The sequence below is a fragment of the Paramacrobiotus metropolitanus genome, unplaced genomic scaffold, assembly GCF_019649055.1.
Source record: "Paramacrobiotus metropolitanus isolate TYO unplaced genomic scaffold, Prichtersi_v1.0 Parri_scaffold0000003, whole genome shotgun sequence".
NCBI lineage: Eukaryota > Metazoa > Tardigrada > Eutardigrada > Parachela > Macrobiotidae > Paramacrobiotus > Paramacrobiotus metropolitanus.
In genome coordinates this window covers 2,768,568-2,783,533 of record NW_026570223.1, presented here as the reverse complement: position 1 = coordinate 2,783,533, position 14,966 = coordinate 2,768,568, and the positions used below count along the sequence as shown (strand labels likewise).

The following is a 14,966-nucleotide window of genomic DNA, read 5'->3' as shown; positions in this document are numbered from 1 at the left end:
AGTTGTCAAAGCTAGATTTAGAGGCTTACCAGACGTGGTGGTGCTTGCTGCTGGGGTCGTAGTGGTCGCAAGCGTTGTGGTTAACGTGGTAGTAGGGCTTTGACAACAACCGCTTAACTGTGGTGGCAGCCATGAGGGACAACTGTTCATGGGCGTCGGGGAACTCGGGGACATGTACTGCATCACAGAGGGTTATTGACTTACTTGCGAAAGCACTGGATTGAATCTAATAAGAAAAATACCGTGAACGTACCGCAGTTAATCCGCTGTTTAACGCTGCAACCGAACCGCCTGAATGATAGAGATAATTCGATGTTTTTGTACCGTCGGAAGCATTATAGAACATAGTTGCACTATTAATATCAGCTCCACCCCATGCCCACTGCGACGGCGTGTACTGCTGGGAGTAAGTGAAGACTGCAGCGTTTGGGTTAAAATTGTAGATGTATATTGTTGGTGAACTGGAAGAACCTCCGAATAAATAAACCCGCGCTGGTTGGTACGTCGTAAGAGCCGCTTTGATCGGATTAGGAAGACCGCTCATGAACTTTGAAGATGCGGATACCGCTACACCGTCCACTGGATGCGGCGCCGAAGTGGTAAATTTGTATCGTTTGAGATTATTAACAGGATCACTCTATGGCGATGAACAATTTAACTATTTAGCAATTCTTATTAACTTCATAGATTAATACTGTATATTTGTGCTGTGCTAACAAATGAATAAAACATGTAAGTTATAAACATTTTCTTACAAAAACGATTTGCGTTTGATACAACTACTGAACTACGTACAATTGTATCTATTCTATTATATCGTCGCACCATAGGATATGACGATTTTAATTCCTTGTAGTATAAAGTACTCATTACCAAAAGAATGTACAGCATTAATATTCGAGATATTGTTTGCCGTTTTAACCTGGCAAATTTATGATAGTAAATTGGCATTTATTCATGATTAAAATATAAAACGACATATTTGTATGGATTGTTATACAGATCCGAAAAGTAAGGGCCACTTACATCAATAATGTACATGGCCGCATTCAAAGGTCCGATGGTAAACGCGGCTAAAATAGGCAATGAGACGCCTTGGAAGTAATCCGAAATAAGACGTGGTCCAACTGTAGCATTGGTAGTTGAGCTATGAAAAACAACAGTCATTCCATAATCCAAGCGGTGTATGCATTAATTACATGGAAATCATTTACGAAAGCGTTGATTGTATAAATTCGTGATGAATAGCTTAAATGTTCATCACAATATGTCCAGTGTCCACTCACTCTACGGTATACAGGTATGATCCAATGAAAAAATAGTACAAATTGTCAGGACCTAAATCCACTGCATCGAAAGGTTTCGTGCAACCGAAGTCTATAACCACAGAAAACAGTTATCCAATCGCATCGTCAAAATAAAAGAGCAAGAAACCAGTAACAAAATTAACCACGCCGCAATTGCGAAATCCCGAATCAGAAATCGTTAAAAAGTAAATAAATAATAGGCGGCGTAAGGAACAGTAAGTTATACCAGTCGGTGGGCTTTCGACAGTTGTCTGGGCCGACAATAAAACGGCATTGTATGAAAGGGCTGCGGTAAAGGTTAACAATATTAGAGACTTCATTTTGGACTAACGTCGTTCCAATATTGAACCCTACCAAAAGACGGTCAATTTTCTCTCGTCATTCCTTAATATACTTCTTGATTGTTGTTATACACCGAGCTGGTCGGTTTGCAACGCACATTTGTCGCAGCCGCGCGACATTCGTCCACATTAGCATTCGATTAAGCATCTTTAGCCGAATTCCGCCTGGAAGGCCCTGATGTGGTGTTTTATAATGAATCACTACGGAATTTTATTCGTTACAGCAGATTTCATAGCTTTTCCAGCAGTTTTTAATGTTTTGTGGATACATGTACTGTGGAATAGCTTTAAGCCACGCGTATGTCATGTTTGCTGAAAAGGCAAAATTAAGAAACCACTGCACATTTCTAGCAGGTCCAACTTCTTTACTTTATTCTATAAAACCACAAGTTTCTCTTCAAGCGAGTTATCAAGACCATCATAGCGCCGGACATCGCAAATGGCGCCATGCAGTCCCAAGTTTTCACCCAAGCAACAATTGTGATTGGTTGGCGTCTGGGTATATTAAAGCGGTGTACCGGCATGCATGCAGGGCCAAGCATCTACAACGGCAAATCTGTCGACAATAATATGGATAGGCATCAGTTTCCAAACGAACATGCACGGTAACCAAATTACCGCACCATAAACTCCATGGATTTCCGGCCGTATCGGCGATACTCGAAGAAAGTTCGATAAGGTCTTGCGGTCGAACTCCATATTGACGTTGCAAAGAACGGCCATAACGGCGACCGTTACTCTAGCCCGTCCAGCACAGAATTCATACACGCTTGATAATATTTCATACGTCAAGGCTAACTAGTAACATTACAATGATCGGTGGGTAGATTAAATTTCCTTGTTATGTCCGGCCGGTTGTTTACAGCCAGAGGAAGCTGATGAACATTACAGTCTGATAGATTTTTTGTGGTAGCTGTTGTTAACCATCATCACCGTTTGGAGCACGGAAACCCGGATCGCTATGCTGCGTACAGCGAGATTGCTCAGATAATGTGCTGGTTTGCTATCTTCCGTGGTTTCTGCTCCATATATCGTGATCGTCATAATTATTACGATTATGTACTACGAGTATCTTAATGTAATCAGCAATTGAGACGTCTGCCTGGTTTAATGCTGTTGCATGCGACCGTAAACGCGAACATGCGGATACGATGACCTTTATCAATGTGTCGCCACCAGAAGGAAGATTGCATGTTTCGTTCCAGGCAGAGGACTGGTTTTGATCGGTTATTTGTGATGCACTATGTTGGGTTCTGTACGATGGCTGTTGTTGTTAGGATTACTATACGTCTTCTGTGTGGAGCTAAAGTTTTATTCGTTTGCACCGATACGGACCGAATATCAGGCCTCTGTAAGACCATGTGTATCAATTTTGACTAAAGTGTCAACGCTTAAGTTCTTGACGACAGGTCATAAACAACAAGAAGATGCCGTATCGTTTACAAACTATTGTTACAGCAATATTTAACACGCTATGGATATTTGAAGCCAGTTGCTCAAATCTCGTCACAAGCCTTCTTCTCATATTCCAGTATTGTCGAGGCGTTGAAGGCCTTTCAAAAATTTGCCGGTCTTGAGCAAACCGGTAAGTGCTTGCAGCAAGCAAACTATTATTGCGCATACACTGTCCACACGAAGCGTGGGGTGTTAATTATACGAGCGCTACAGATGCAGCAGCTGCAGAAATATTTATGTCAACGTTATATACGAGTACATAATTCTATCATATTTTTTTAAAAACGCACAACTTAAAATGTACCCTTACAACAAATTTGAACGTAAGAACGCCTTAAATGAATCTAACAATGATTATACAGTACTTTCGAAAGTTCTTCACCATGAATTACCTTGTTTTGGGACATTGGCTAATCTAAACATTTACTCGTGTGTAAGCGTAAAATACAAATATTGTACTTCGGTAGTGAGGACAGCAGGTAAACTTTAAAGCTTAAATGTTATAAAGCTTAAATCTGTTGCGATTTTTTTAAACTTCCTCATAATAATGACGATCGCTTCATCGTATCGTATACGGAATCACTTTTAACCATTTACACCACCAAAATCTACAGTAGGGTGAATGAAATCTACAGTAGGGTGAGTTTTTGGTTTGACTTGTGTTCAGTACGCGCAGCTATAAAAATGAAATGCAAATCAGCTGTTTTAGAAAAAGCAATTAGTGGTACACAAGAATTTGAAATTAAGTGTATGCAGTTTAATACGCGAGTAAAATATTGCCGTCACCTCCTGCTAAATCGGCAATGCTTATTATAAAAACTCTGACTAAACTACGTACTTATAATATTCTTATTGTCGCGTAGGCGAAATGGACACCGCAACAATGGAAGTAATGAATTTGCCGCGCTGCGGAGTACCAGATATTTTATCACACAACACAACATCCGTCGACAGAAGAGTCAAACGATTTTCCCTTCAGGGAAGCAAATGGAGTACAACAGGTACGTTCCGTACTTGTATCTGCCCAAATTTCGCCTGGGTTGTTACTTTCTCTTATATTAAGTTCCGCATACGGGAATACCGCAGTTGACCTAGGTAAATAATTCCCTACAGCAGTACTTCAGTTTCTCAAGATACATATCGCAGACTGAAGTATTCACGTAAATTTACGCCGTACTTTTTGAGATGCTTGGTTTTGACCCATCTTTAGTCGGTAACGCGTTTAATTAGGAATGTTGCTAGCGATTAAAATTTGTAATACGGTATTTCGCAATGTGTTTACAGGTAGAGATATTGTACAAGTACTTTTTGCACCCTATTTGCTATATTAATATTATTTACGAAGTACTTGAATTGGTTCCTTTTTTGTCGCCTTACTGTTTTGGTTGTGGAAGTGCAGTAGCAGTACATGTATACTCGTAATAACGAAAAATATAGTTAATACAAGAATTAATACGTCGTACGCATTTATAACACGACTGTTTCGACTTGTGCAGGTGAGTATAGCTGATGAGCGCGGGATGGCCGATTATGAAATTATTTTGCAGATTTAAGTTACAACATCGCCCGTTATACGCAGGATCTCGAGAGAAGTCTTATAGATTTGGAAATTGGACGTGCTTTCAAAGTGTGGAGTGAATTCACTCCGTTAACCTTTAACCATAAGCGCAATGGTCCGGTACATATTGAATTGCTGTTTGCCACCGGGGATCACGGCGATGGTCAGCCATTTGACGGACCCGGTAAAACCCTGGCTCATGCGTTCTTTCCACAATTTGGAGGTATACCATAATTATGCATTAAGAGATTGAATTACAGTATCAAAAATATTAAGCAGTAAGCACTACATGCTGGTGTGCATTAAGGTGACGTTCACTTCGATGATGACGAGGGATGGACTCTCAGTTCTTACAACGGTAACTATAGCTGAACGCACGAGAAAGCCACCATACTTCGACAAAAATTAAATTGTGCAATGTGATGATTAGGTGTGAATCTGCTGCAAACGGCGGCTCACGAGATAGGTCATGCCCTTGGATTGGAGCACTCTGAAGTTCAAGGTGCACTAATGGCACCGTTCTATCGAGGCTACAAACCGACACTGCGCCTGGCCGAGGATGATATCGCCGCCATCCAGGCCTTGTACGGAGATATGCCGACGAAAAAGAACTACAATTACAAAAAGCACGTCCACGCCGATACGGCGGTCAGCGCCCCGCCTGCGGCCGCCGGCAACTGGCCGCCCCGATTGCCTAACGGACGGCGCGGGCCGGAAGAGGCGGCCGGCGGCGGCTCTAATCCTAAGCCCAATCCGGGCATGAACCCGGCCGTACAACCCGATTTGGATCTCTTCAATACAGTCAATCCGGGCTATCCGATTTGGACGGATATATGGGAGCCGCCGCCGCCGCCGCCCGATCCCGGGTTCGGCGGCACGTCAGCCATGCCGGATATTTGTATGATGGATAGGATGGATGCTATTACCATGAATGTTCACGGGGAGACGTTCGTTTTTAGGGGTAATCGAAAATCAGTATGAGTAGACGGTTAAGACAGAAGTACGAACATATCATTCTAATATCTATATAGGTATTCAACGTGCAGGGCCACTGCGAGCAGTAGAGTAGAAAAACTAGCAAAATTTTGACGCAAAATCAGTGTGTATTTTTGCTTACCAAAGGGTTTTGCGAGGTAATTTTATTCAATTTTATCATTAGCAAGGTGAGCTGCTGCATGAATAAGTGATAAGAGAACAGGATGAAATGCTAATTTGTACCACCTTCGCAAATTTTATCTGTACACAGCAGACTGCAAACCATCTGCAATGTCGCAGTTTTCTGGATTTGGCGCACGATTTAGTTCGCATTATAGATTTATAGTCCCCAATGGATTTCAATATTTTTAATACCATTAATACTGACCATGAGGAATGGAAAAGGCCTATAATATAAAAGAAAATAAAAAGAAATTTGACAGTTTCGACTATCATTCTATGAATACATGTTGTCAGTGTGCAATACACATGTGTACAAAGCAGGTTTGTGAAATTGACGCGTACAGGAGAACATACTATTCATTGACAGCATGAGAACAATATATAACTGATGATTAACGATAGTTTATGCTTCATGTTAACGGCAGTTTTAAAGTTCAAAGAACAGAAAAAATCTTTGAATCTATCGAGGTAAGCCACAAAAACGCATTAGGTACGGTAAGTGCACGACTACCTGGCATAAGGAGAGGTCAAAAGCAACAATATTTTACCGCGGAGTATAGGTACTCCTACTGCAGATATTGTAAAATGCACTATTTATTGCCTGCTGAGTAGTGAGTGAAATGATTTATCCAGTATGAGTATATATGAGATAAATCTTTTAGGTGAATATTACTGGAAATTAGCCGACACCGATGTAATACCTGGATATCCTCGACGGATTTCTGAAGGATGGGGAGGATTGCCGTCGCATTTGGATGCCGCGCTCTCCTGGCCGGACGGCAAAATCTACTTCTTTAAAGTATTAAATAACCTTTTCAAATTACTAATTACTACAGAGCGCAAGGTAGTCGTAACTGTTACACAAGACTCATGTTGCATGTTATGACCAAATGATGTCCAAATCTAAAAACGTAAACATTTTGCTTTACCTTCGCGATAGCAAGCACATACTGTTTATATATTACGTAGATACATAATATGATGCTTATGATGAGAATATGCACTTGACCGAGAAAGTTTGAGTAACAGTAACGAGATAAGTGCGAAGCGATTAATAATCTTAGCATAATTTGTGGTAATCTCAGGGCAGTTACTATTGGAGATGGCAAGACAATGCCATCGATCCTGGATATCCCAAACAGATTCGAGATGGCTTTGCGGGGATACCTGATAATATCGATGCTGCGTTTGTATGGGGAGGAAACGACAAGACCTATTTCATCAAAGGTCAGGGCTACTGTCTTTTAATGTTGCTGTATCGGCGAATTTTAGTTTTGTTTTGTTATCTAGTACATGACATATGCTGCCTATTCCTGCCCTTAAAAAGCATCAACATTCGACATTACATGCAGTAAATTTTAAATTATTATTTTCAGGCGAACGATATTGGCGTTATGATCGTGGCAGCAATCCGCCAGTTGCCAGCTCCTATCCCCGTCCGTTGTCAGTGTGGTCCGGCCTGCCCAAGAAAATAGAAGCGGCCTTTCAATGGAAGAATGGCAAAACTTATTTTTTTGTTGACAATTCTTATTATCGCTTCGACGATCGCAATTTCCGTGTCGACCCAAGCTATCCTCGTACCACGAATATCTGGTGGTTTGGCTGTGATGCTGTCAAATCATTGCGATTTACAGCGAAGGAAAGCGAAAAGCTCTCCACTGTACAGAAGATACCCGATACGTTTATGCGTCGAAATACGTCGGCAAGATTTATAAATAAAGATCTTGGTTGACCACATTATTTGGCTAAACTGTAACAAACCACAGCAAAACAAAAGAGCACCAAAGGCAAAAACTGCTTCCTCGTAACAGACGGCCACAAAAAAACACTGCAACAATACAATGCGACACCAGATTAATTCACGCGGACGCTTTGGCATTCTGAGCAGGAACATTTTGCTGCAGCACTTCTTGCGGTGATAGCTGTTGCGGTTTTCCATGATCGCCGTGTCGGAAACGCCAGTAGGACACACGCATTCGGTCCCACATGGCTCCGAAGGAATCAAATGCCGGTCGCACATCCAGAACGGCAAATTTGCCAGTTTGGCTGTTAACTTCTCCCACATCGTAATAATCGATGATGTATCGGACTTCTTTTCCACAACGATCCACAATCCAGTCGTGCCGGTCAAATGGCAGCTCATATCTGCCAGCATAAAGACTTGCCAAAATAATATCAAAATTTAATGTAGTACAAATACTTTCGTGGCACATTTGCCAAATTAGTAATTTACCACTAATAACACACTCCGCCAGACAAGACCAGGAAGTAAAGCCCAATAGACAGCCAAAATACCAAACAGGATACACAATTTTGAAAAACAATACGCACGCACAGCGATGTACTGATAAGTGGCAAGTGCCCGGCACAAAAGAGATACCAGCGACAATTTTAATAAGACGGATCAAATTGAATTTACATGAGTGATAAGTCCTTCGTCACTTCGTGCGTTAAAAGCAAGGAAGTACAGGCTACTGATATAAATATATTATCCAGGAAAAGACGAACAGAACAAACTGCAATTATTTTCAAAGTAAAATTATCCTTCTTCAACAGAACTTGAATGCAGCATGCTGCATTCAACATAATTCTCAGCTATATAAAACCTTACCCCAACCAGGAGCGAATTCGAGCACGCGGTGAGAACTCTTGCGCCTTTCCGCCGAATTTCTTCAGTCTCGGGCATGCACATTCGTTCATATGCAGAGCTTCCCACTTTAGCACCTCCTGCCATGCGACTTCGTTATTAACATTGTGAATCCGTATTATATGAGCCATATCATTGGCGGAAATGTCCGCCTCCTGCCATCTCCAGCCTTTTCTTAACATGGCATTCCAGAACATCTGCTGCGATGGATATACCCATTTCTCACCGTCCTTCGTATCAAATTTCGGTATGGATGACTCCTGTCGTGCCGTCGGTAGTGGAAAGGGCTGTTCAGGCGACGGTCTCTGGTTGGGAGGAGGCATCATGTTCATCGGGTCGATGTCGCTGGGTTTCTCGCCTTTTATGGGGCATTCTGATACCAGCGACGCCTTACTGGTGCGATTCTCTTTGTTAGCCAGTTCGGCGTGCATGGGGCATTCACTAATGTTGCCTTCATAGTGTCGAACTGCAGGTGGCGAAGAGGAAACGGCCTGCGGAAGAGATGGCGCAATGGGTTCCCCGTTTGCAGCTCTCTGCTCCGAATGCACTACGGACGGTGAATTCCCCATCGTAGTTCAAAAAATCCTTCAAATTCAAAAACAGTATGTAGTTATAGACAGACCTTCGCCACGCACATAACATATCAAGCGACACAAAAACTGATAAGAAATTCGCTACTAAATTTTACGTAAATCCTTAAAAATTAAGAATTTAATTAAAGCACTGAATCACAAAACACTGCTAAAAGTAAAAAATGTGAATCGGTGATTACGAAATCGGTCACACCTTCAACTTCAACTGGCTATCTGAAATGGAACTACCATCCACAGTGGAATCGGGGTACATATCTACTTTTCTAATATTCCAATGGAATTATTCATCATAGGCTTTTGGAATTGGTACCGCGACACCACGCATCCAGCTGCAGCTTCCGAAAGTTTTGCAAATGGTTATCGGTATTCGGTGATATGCCTGATTTCGTAGTTCGGAAGTACTTTTTCTTAATCGTTAGTTTGGTAGTTGTCGCGGGTCGTTCACAAGCTTTCTTTTATAATGTTAAGTTAACCGTGCAGTTTCCGGACGATTATGGCGAACCGAATTTTATCGTTCGTCGCAGCCTTGGGAGAGGTGTGCAGTCGTGATAACATAATTCCCGATTACGATTTGCTGAAAGTTGAAGGCCCCTGTCATGATCCCGTGTTTATTATCCGCGCTGTAGCTGGGAAATATCAGGCTGATGGTCGGGGTTCGAAAAAGCAGACCGCCAAGCAAGAAGCCGCGAAGAAAATCCTTTTGGAAATGGGTGAATTAAGTCTGGAGGATTTGAAGATTATGGAAAGCAAGGCTGGATTTGAATCAGCAAAAGTTATTGGCAATGTTGTGGATGGTTGTTCCAGAAGTAATCCAGGCGCAATTCCGTAAGACGACCCGCTGTAATAGTTCTTGCTGATTGCAGTAATACAGTTAGGATCATTTTTCAGGATAAAAGACAAAGAACGCAACCGAAATACATACACTCCAATTCCAGTGACCAATCAAATCAATCCTTTGGGAGAGTAAGTTACATTTTGTTTATTTTTATTTACCCGCGATTTTTAAATTGTATTGATTATTTTTATTTTTTCGTGTTGTACTTGAAATAATTTGTACGTGTAGCAGCAGATTACTGCAGTACTGCATCTGCATGTATATTCTCACTTCTATATGCTGTAAAGTTTACAGCACGTTTACAGTGTAAACGTTCTGTAATAAAGAAATTCCTAAGAAAATTTTAAATTTAACCTCAGAACACAACGTAAAAGTACATATGAATAGTTGAATACGCATTATACGCTTATAATTTATTACGTAAGAAAGACTGGTGACTGGACAGCAGTGTGGCACTCTGTATTTGTTACGAATACTTCACTAGCCAGAACTTAAACTGTTTTGCAGCTTAATCGAAATCAGCCTGATTATGGGATGGCCGCATCCGAAAGTCGTCGACGAACAGAAAACCGGTCCAGCCCATGATCCGCGCTTTACGGTGTCGTGTTACTTCGCCAAGTTCAAAACGTTTGCTACGTCCAAATCAAAAAAGGAAGCCAAAAGGCTGGCTGCTCTGGAGATGCACGAAAACATGCGTTATCAGCCGGAAATTATGTACAAATATTCATTACGCACTGGCCGTCCCCTGGTAAAGCTTACACTTGTTAATACAGACAATTTGTAAATTTTGTAATGCATCTCGGAACGGTGTCTGGACTTTCCCAAGAATTTCGCGCGGTTTTTATTCGTAGTCTTTATTGGCGACTCATTTTTATTTGTATTTTTTCTGAACTAACATAATAACGTGCACCGTGTACGAAATACTGCAGTCTGTGGATAATTTTGCATACCCGTACTGTAATCTCTTGTGTAAGTGGGTATTTTTATCAGTTTATCTTGTTTTATGGAAAGAAAAATACCATAGAAAACTGTACTCGTATAGGTACGTCCTGTGCAAACCGTGAGTTTGTTTGCAGGATCCGTCTTCGGTATGGAATACTAACAGCCTCGAACTGATGGGATCGGAACCATACGCATCCGGCATTGATTTTTGCTACAGTGGCGTTCCCAAAATCCTCGAGATCGCCGGTGCTCAGAGCATCGATATGCTGAAGAATATCGGCTCAGTGGACGAAATCGCTAACCCGGAAATCTTTTTGCGTAGCATTATTAAAGAGTGTCACTTTGAGATGCAGTTCGAAAGTTTGATGGAGGACCTATCCTCCCATAATATAGATAGTGATGGGGAAATCTCACCGGAAATTACCGCCCGGATGTTGAAATTGCCGCTTTATCGCCAGAGTGGTGTTCCACAAAAGCATTCCGAAGATGATTATGATTCCGGTGGTGAAAATGAAACTGTGAAAAAAAGTAAGCCCTTGTCTTGTGAAAGAGTGGGGTGATTAACGGTTGGTTTGCAGAGACGTAAAGAAATTTTCTTTAACTGTTGCTTGCAGAAGATGTGGGCACCAAGTTGAGAGATAATTATACGGCTTATTGTATTCTCAAATTACCGATCAAAAATCCTATTCGGCTACTGGGATGTGGATCCACTCCTAAGGACGCTCGATATAGCGCGGCGCGCAAAGCTCTTCAATATGTCAGAGTAATGGCGCTAAAAGATCCTGTGTAGCCCAGCGTTATAGTCCGTCACGCAATTTCAGAAAAGATTTTTATTTTATCCAGTGTTATGTACCAGTTTCCTTGGGGCGAGCTGTTTGAAGGTTGTCTTTTTTGAAAATTGTGATACCCCGATATGGGGTCTTCTATGCGTGCGGTTTTTATAGTTTTATACTGTATGTATTTATTATTATACCTGTTTTGCGTTTTTACAAAATGTTGTCCGTGAAAATAAAATGTGCACCATTTCTGGTCTCACAACAGTTTAAAAAATAAATGTGCGAGTATGTTCAGATCAGTGTAGCACAATAGGTCACCGGTTGATAAAACTGATAAATAATAAATGCTAAATAAATGCTAAATAATTCGAATATCGATTTGAAAATTATTTTTATTCACGTAGCAGCCGCTAAGATAGTGAGTACAGTATACTCGACGGACTTCCGATTTTGAATTGTGAGTTTTATCGATCATTCCATATCGCAGTTGTCGCTGTGCCTTTTTAGGCCTTTTTTGCCATTGCACAGAAAGTTTAATTTGCATGAAGTTATTTTAATTTATTCATGCAGTTTCCTAAATTATACACTGACTATTGCAGTTTCTTTAAAGCGGTTTATGCTGCGAGCTGAAATTGCGACTTGGAAGACAAGAATCCAGAATTTACAGTAATGACAGCATTAAAGAAGGTGCCTGGATTCTGGAGGTTGCGAGTGACAGTGTGAGACTGCGACTGGGACAAGCACAGGCTGCAGAGCCTCCAAAAGCGGTGAAAAGCCCGATTGTACACAGAAGGCCTCCAAAATCGATAATTTTACAGTCCTCTGTCTCATTGAGTTAACACTCAAATCTTTCAAACATCAGCATTTGCTGTCTGTGCACTGATGTTGGCATCCAGCATGGGCGATCTGCAGCGTCTGCCCGCAGCAACAATCCCGTCTTTAGCCCGTCCCGAGGCATCTGCCACTACGGAACTCCATCGGGGCAATCGAGGCATTCGCATACGCCCCGCCGACATGCCCATGGCCCCGCGCAACCCTCCCCTGCCCTCCGCGGCCGTAACTACGAACGGCCAGGCCCTCACCAAATCCGAGGCCGCCCTGTTTGGTCCGCATCGCACCGATCGTGATCTGTTGGTGATCGTCCGCGCTGTGTTGGCGGAGAATCCGTATCAGTTTGCCAAAGTGGATCGCGGACCAGTGTGGAAGCAGGTGATGAAGCGCCTGCAGAAGGAAGGTTTAAACACTAACATCAAAGTTGTACGGCAGCGCTTGCGACGCAATCTACGGGCACATCGCGAACGCAAACGGTCGTCCAAGTACAATCCGACGACCAGTATGGAAATGGAGAAAGATGCCTTGTTGGATCAGCTGGAGAGCATTGTTAAGCAGGGTGTCTATGGGCAGAGATCGTGCTACAGCCGCAAGTCGCCTGTGTCGTATTCGATGGCGCCTAGTCATGGTTTGATGGGGAATGAACGGTCCAATGTGGACTGGCAGGGAAATCTGCAGGCGGATGGAATGGCTGCGACACATCAGGAACAGGTGCGTGAATTTGTTGGGGAAGTTTTAAGCAGTTGGGGTGCTTTTATTACACGCAATAACTTAAAATGGCACGGGTGTGGCTGCAAATTCAACTTTAAGTATAGAAATCGCAATAAAATCCGAAAGTTATTCAAAACAGTGGTTTCTGCAGGGTAATATTGTTATGTTGGTTTAGATTAGTGGCCAGATAATTTAATGTTTTAGCATTATTAAATTTTGGTTGTTAAAATTTAAACAGATTACGCTAATGTACCGTTCACTAATGTGTGTACACTAATGTACTCCCACTATGCCGTGCATGTATTTTGCGTCTGGTTACGAGAATGGATGGAATTTGCGATAATACTGCTACTTATAAAGTGTGCTGCTTTTCAGGCGGATCGGAATTCTACCGGGAAAAATGCACCGCCTCGAAAAGGCTTGAAAATGATTATTCAATCAACAAATTCCACATACACAACTAAAATACAATCGACACCTAAATCCACCGGGGCCGCCACTTTCTCATCCGCACCGCCGAACAAGAAGCCTACAATTAGTTTTACAGGCGGAACCCAGCAGAAGCTATATACAACCGCAACCGACGAAAGGATATCTGATTTGAATGACACTGGTAGCAATAGAAGAGTCCTGACGCCCGTTGCAGTTCCTCTTATTGAGTACGATAATGATCTGGGAGACGACATCGCTGACGATGAATACTACGGACACGCACATTTGGATTCTGGCGCACATGAGCGATCCATCAATGGATCGCACTCCCTGGCACTCAACGAAGATGATTTTGGTTTATCCAGTGAAGAAAACGAAAGTAAAATAACCAGTCCCCGGCAAAAGTTGGCGGATGTGGCATATCAGGATTTGGATGAAGATCTGGACTACTCTGACGGTCACCATGGTAGGGAATCAAAGATCTATGTTAAACAGTATTTGCACTAAATTTTATCAAATAAACTACACCTATGAAATTTATTACCGGTATGGGCAGGTATGATTTTGTAGATTTTGGAAACTCGTTCATGTTATAAACATGTGCTCCTACGTTACAGGTCTCGATGCGTTTGGCAATGGCGAACTTCACTGCGAACACGCAGGATCGTCTTCTTTTCCACACTTTATCAATAGCAACTCATCCCCATACCTCAGACGCGGATACGGAGATCCCGTCTCGTCTGCCAGCATCTCCGAAGACGAGCGAACCGGTATTAACGTCTTAGATGATATTTCAACTCGACCGCTGCCCTCCAATAATAAAAGGGACACCGAACTGCAGAAATTAGAACTGTGGAAAGAAGAAATCAACTTAGCAAAGCAGCGCTTCACTGAAGAACAGATGCGGCGCAAATTGGAGATTGACATTATGCTAGCTCGGGATAAATTCGAGAGGGAAATGGCCGTGCAGCGTTTGGCATTCGAGACAGAACAGCGAGATAAAGACCGTGAAGCGGAATACAAACGCCATGAATTACAGTTAAAATGTCATGCCGAAATGCAGGAATTGCAGATTCGTGCTCAGCAGGAGCAGAATAAGCTGATGCTGGAAATTGTCAAACTACTGCGACCGCACAACGACCACGCGTGAACTGTATAATGCGCGATATAATGTCGATTTTCTATTGCTTATTGAATGATCATGATGCAGCTACGTAAATCCCGTGCGAACATGGTGGATGGATCTTACTTTTTTGAATGATATGAGTTTTATTTTACAGTTTCTTTCATTGTGCGATATTTTAACTTTGTGTAATGTTTTGTCAAGTGATCTAGTGTCCTAGCATGTTCGGTGACGCGAAGTGAATTTTTTAACAGTTG

General features: G+C 42.2%; 5 protein-coding genes across 6 annotated transcripts in view; 3 read left to right on the top strand and 2 right to left on the bottom strand.

Moving 5' to 3' along the window:
- The window catches only part of LOC129595176 (mucin-2-like), a 71,757-nt gene extending 70,090 nt beyond the window's left edge, over positions 1-1,667 (bottom strand). Inside the window, exons 1-5 of the mRNA XM_055492100.1 lie at positions 1,534-1,667; positions 1,287-1,377; positions 1,027-1,147; positions 254-637; positions 30-177 (exon numbers count right to left, since the gene is read on the bottom strand). Coding sequence (XP_055348075.1) covers positions 30-177; positions 254-637; positions 1,027-1,147; positions 1,287-1,377; positions 1,534-1,627 — 838 coding nt within the window. The 5' untranslated portion in view covers positions 1,628-1,667. The remainder of the gene's footprint in view (positions 1-29; positions 178-253; positions 638-1,026; positions 1,148-1,286; positions 1,378-1,533) is intronic.
- An 885-nt stretch (positions 1,668-2,552) lies between these two features.
- Positions 2,553-7,551, top strand: LOC129593890 (matrix metalloproteinase-14-like). The gene is made up of 9 exons (XM_055490390.1): positions 2,553-2,999; positions 3,107-3,233; positions 3,967-4,104; positions 4,651-4,884; positions 4,969-5,019; positions 5,092-5,622; positions 6,482-6,618; positions 6,905-7,046; positions 7,196-7,551. Exons 1-9 carry the CDS (start codon positions 2,892-2,894, stop codon positions 7,549-7,551), a joined length of 1,824 nt encoding a protein of 607 aa, XP_055346365.1. The 5' UTR covers positions 2,553-2,891.
- LOC129593911 (holocytochrome c-type synthase-like) lies at positions 7,515-9,218 on the bottom strand. The gene is made up of 2 exons (XM_055490421.1): positions 8,431-9,218; positions 7,515-7,964 (listed from the first exon to the last, which is right to left on the bottom strand). The coding sequence occupies exons 1-2, from the start codon at positions 9,033-9,035 to the stop codon at positions 7,679-7,681; spliced, it is 891 nt and encodes a 296-aa protein (XP_055346396.1). The 5' UTR covers positions 9,036-9,218; the 3' UTR covers positions 7,515-7,678.
- Positions 9,219-9,426: 208 nt separating this feature from the next.
- On the top strand, positions 9,427-11,891 carry LOC129593898 (uncharacterized). Of its 2 annotated transcripts, none has more exons than XM_055490412.1 (5): positions 9,427-9,884; positions 9,948-10,022; positions 10,402-10,642; positions 10,971-11,364; positions 11,454-11,891. In XM_055490412.1, the coding sequence occupies exons 1-5, from the start codon at positions 9,553-9,555 to the stop codon at positions 11,624-11,626; spliced, it is 1,215 nt and encodes a 404-aa protein (XP_055346387.1). In that variant the 5' UTR covers positions 9,427-9,552; the 3' UTR covers positions 11,627-11,891. The 2 variants fall into 2 exon arrangements, with proteins under 2 accessions (XP_055346387.1, XP_055346378.1); XM_055490403.1 differs by having other exon boundaries at positions 11,451-11,891.
- A 209-nt stretch (positions 11,892-12,100) lies between these two features.
- Positions 12,101-14,966, top strand: LOC129595045 (uncharacterized). The gene is made up of 3 exons (XM_055491957.1): positions 12,101-13,154; positions 13,530-14,052; positions 14,204-14,966. The coding sequence occupies exons 1-3, from the start codon at positions 12,495-12,497 to the stop codon at positions 14,734-14,736; spliced, it is 1,716 nt and encodes a 571-aa protein (XP_055347932.1). The 5' UTR covers positions 12,101-12,494; the 3' UTR covers positions 14,737-14,966.

Excerpts from the sequence above, each read along its gene's own strand:
- LOC129593890 (XM_055490390.1), top strand. The coding sequence starts at position 2,892 with ATGTTGGGTTCTGTACGATGGCTGTTGTTGTTAGGATTACTATACGTC. Across the intron at positions 4,885-4,968 it reads GTTCTTTCCACAATTTGGAG|GTGACGTTCACTTCGATGAT; the intron begins GTATACCATAAT and ends GTGTGCATTAAG. Across the intron at positions 7,047-7,195 it reads CAAGACCTATTTCATCAAAG|GCGAACGATATTGGCGTTAT; the intron begins GTCAGGGCTACT and ends TATTATTTTCAG.
- LOC129593911 (XM_055490421.1), bottom strand. The coding sequence starts at position 9,035 with ATGGGGAATTCACCGTCCGTAGTGCATTCGGAGCAGAGAGCTGCAAAC. Across the intron at positions 7,965-8,430 it reads CGAATTCGCTCCTGGTTGGG|ATATGAGCTGCCATTTGACC; the intron begins GTAAGGTTTTAT and ends TTATGCTGGCAG.
- LOC129593898 (XM_055490403.1), top strand. The coding sequence starts at position 9,553 with ATGGCGAACCGAATTTTATCGTTCGTCGCAGCCTTGGGAGAGGTGTGC. Across the intron at positions 10,023-10,401 it reads CAAATCAATCCTTTGGGAGA|CTTAATCGAAATCAGCCTGA; the intron begins GTAAGTTACATT and ends ACTGTTTTGCAG. Across the intron at positions 10,643-10,970 it reads TACGCACTGGCCGTCCCCTG|GATCCGTCTTCGGTATGGAA; the intron begins GTAAAGCTTACA and ends GTTTGTTTGCAG.
- LOC129595045 (XM_055491957.1), top strand. The coding sequence starts at position 12,495 with ATGTTGGCATCCAGCATGGGCGATCTGCAGCGTCTGCCCGCAGCAACA. Across the intron at positions 13,155-13,529 it reads CTGCGACACATCAGGAACAG|GCGGATCGGAATTCTACCGG; the intron begins GTGCGTGAATTT and ends GCTGCTTTTCAG. Across the intron at positions 14,053-14,203 it reads CTACTCTGACGGTCACCATG|GTCTCGATGCGTTTGGCAAT; the intron begins GTAGGGAATCAA and ends CCTACGTTACAG.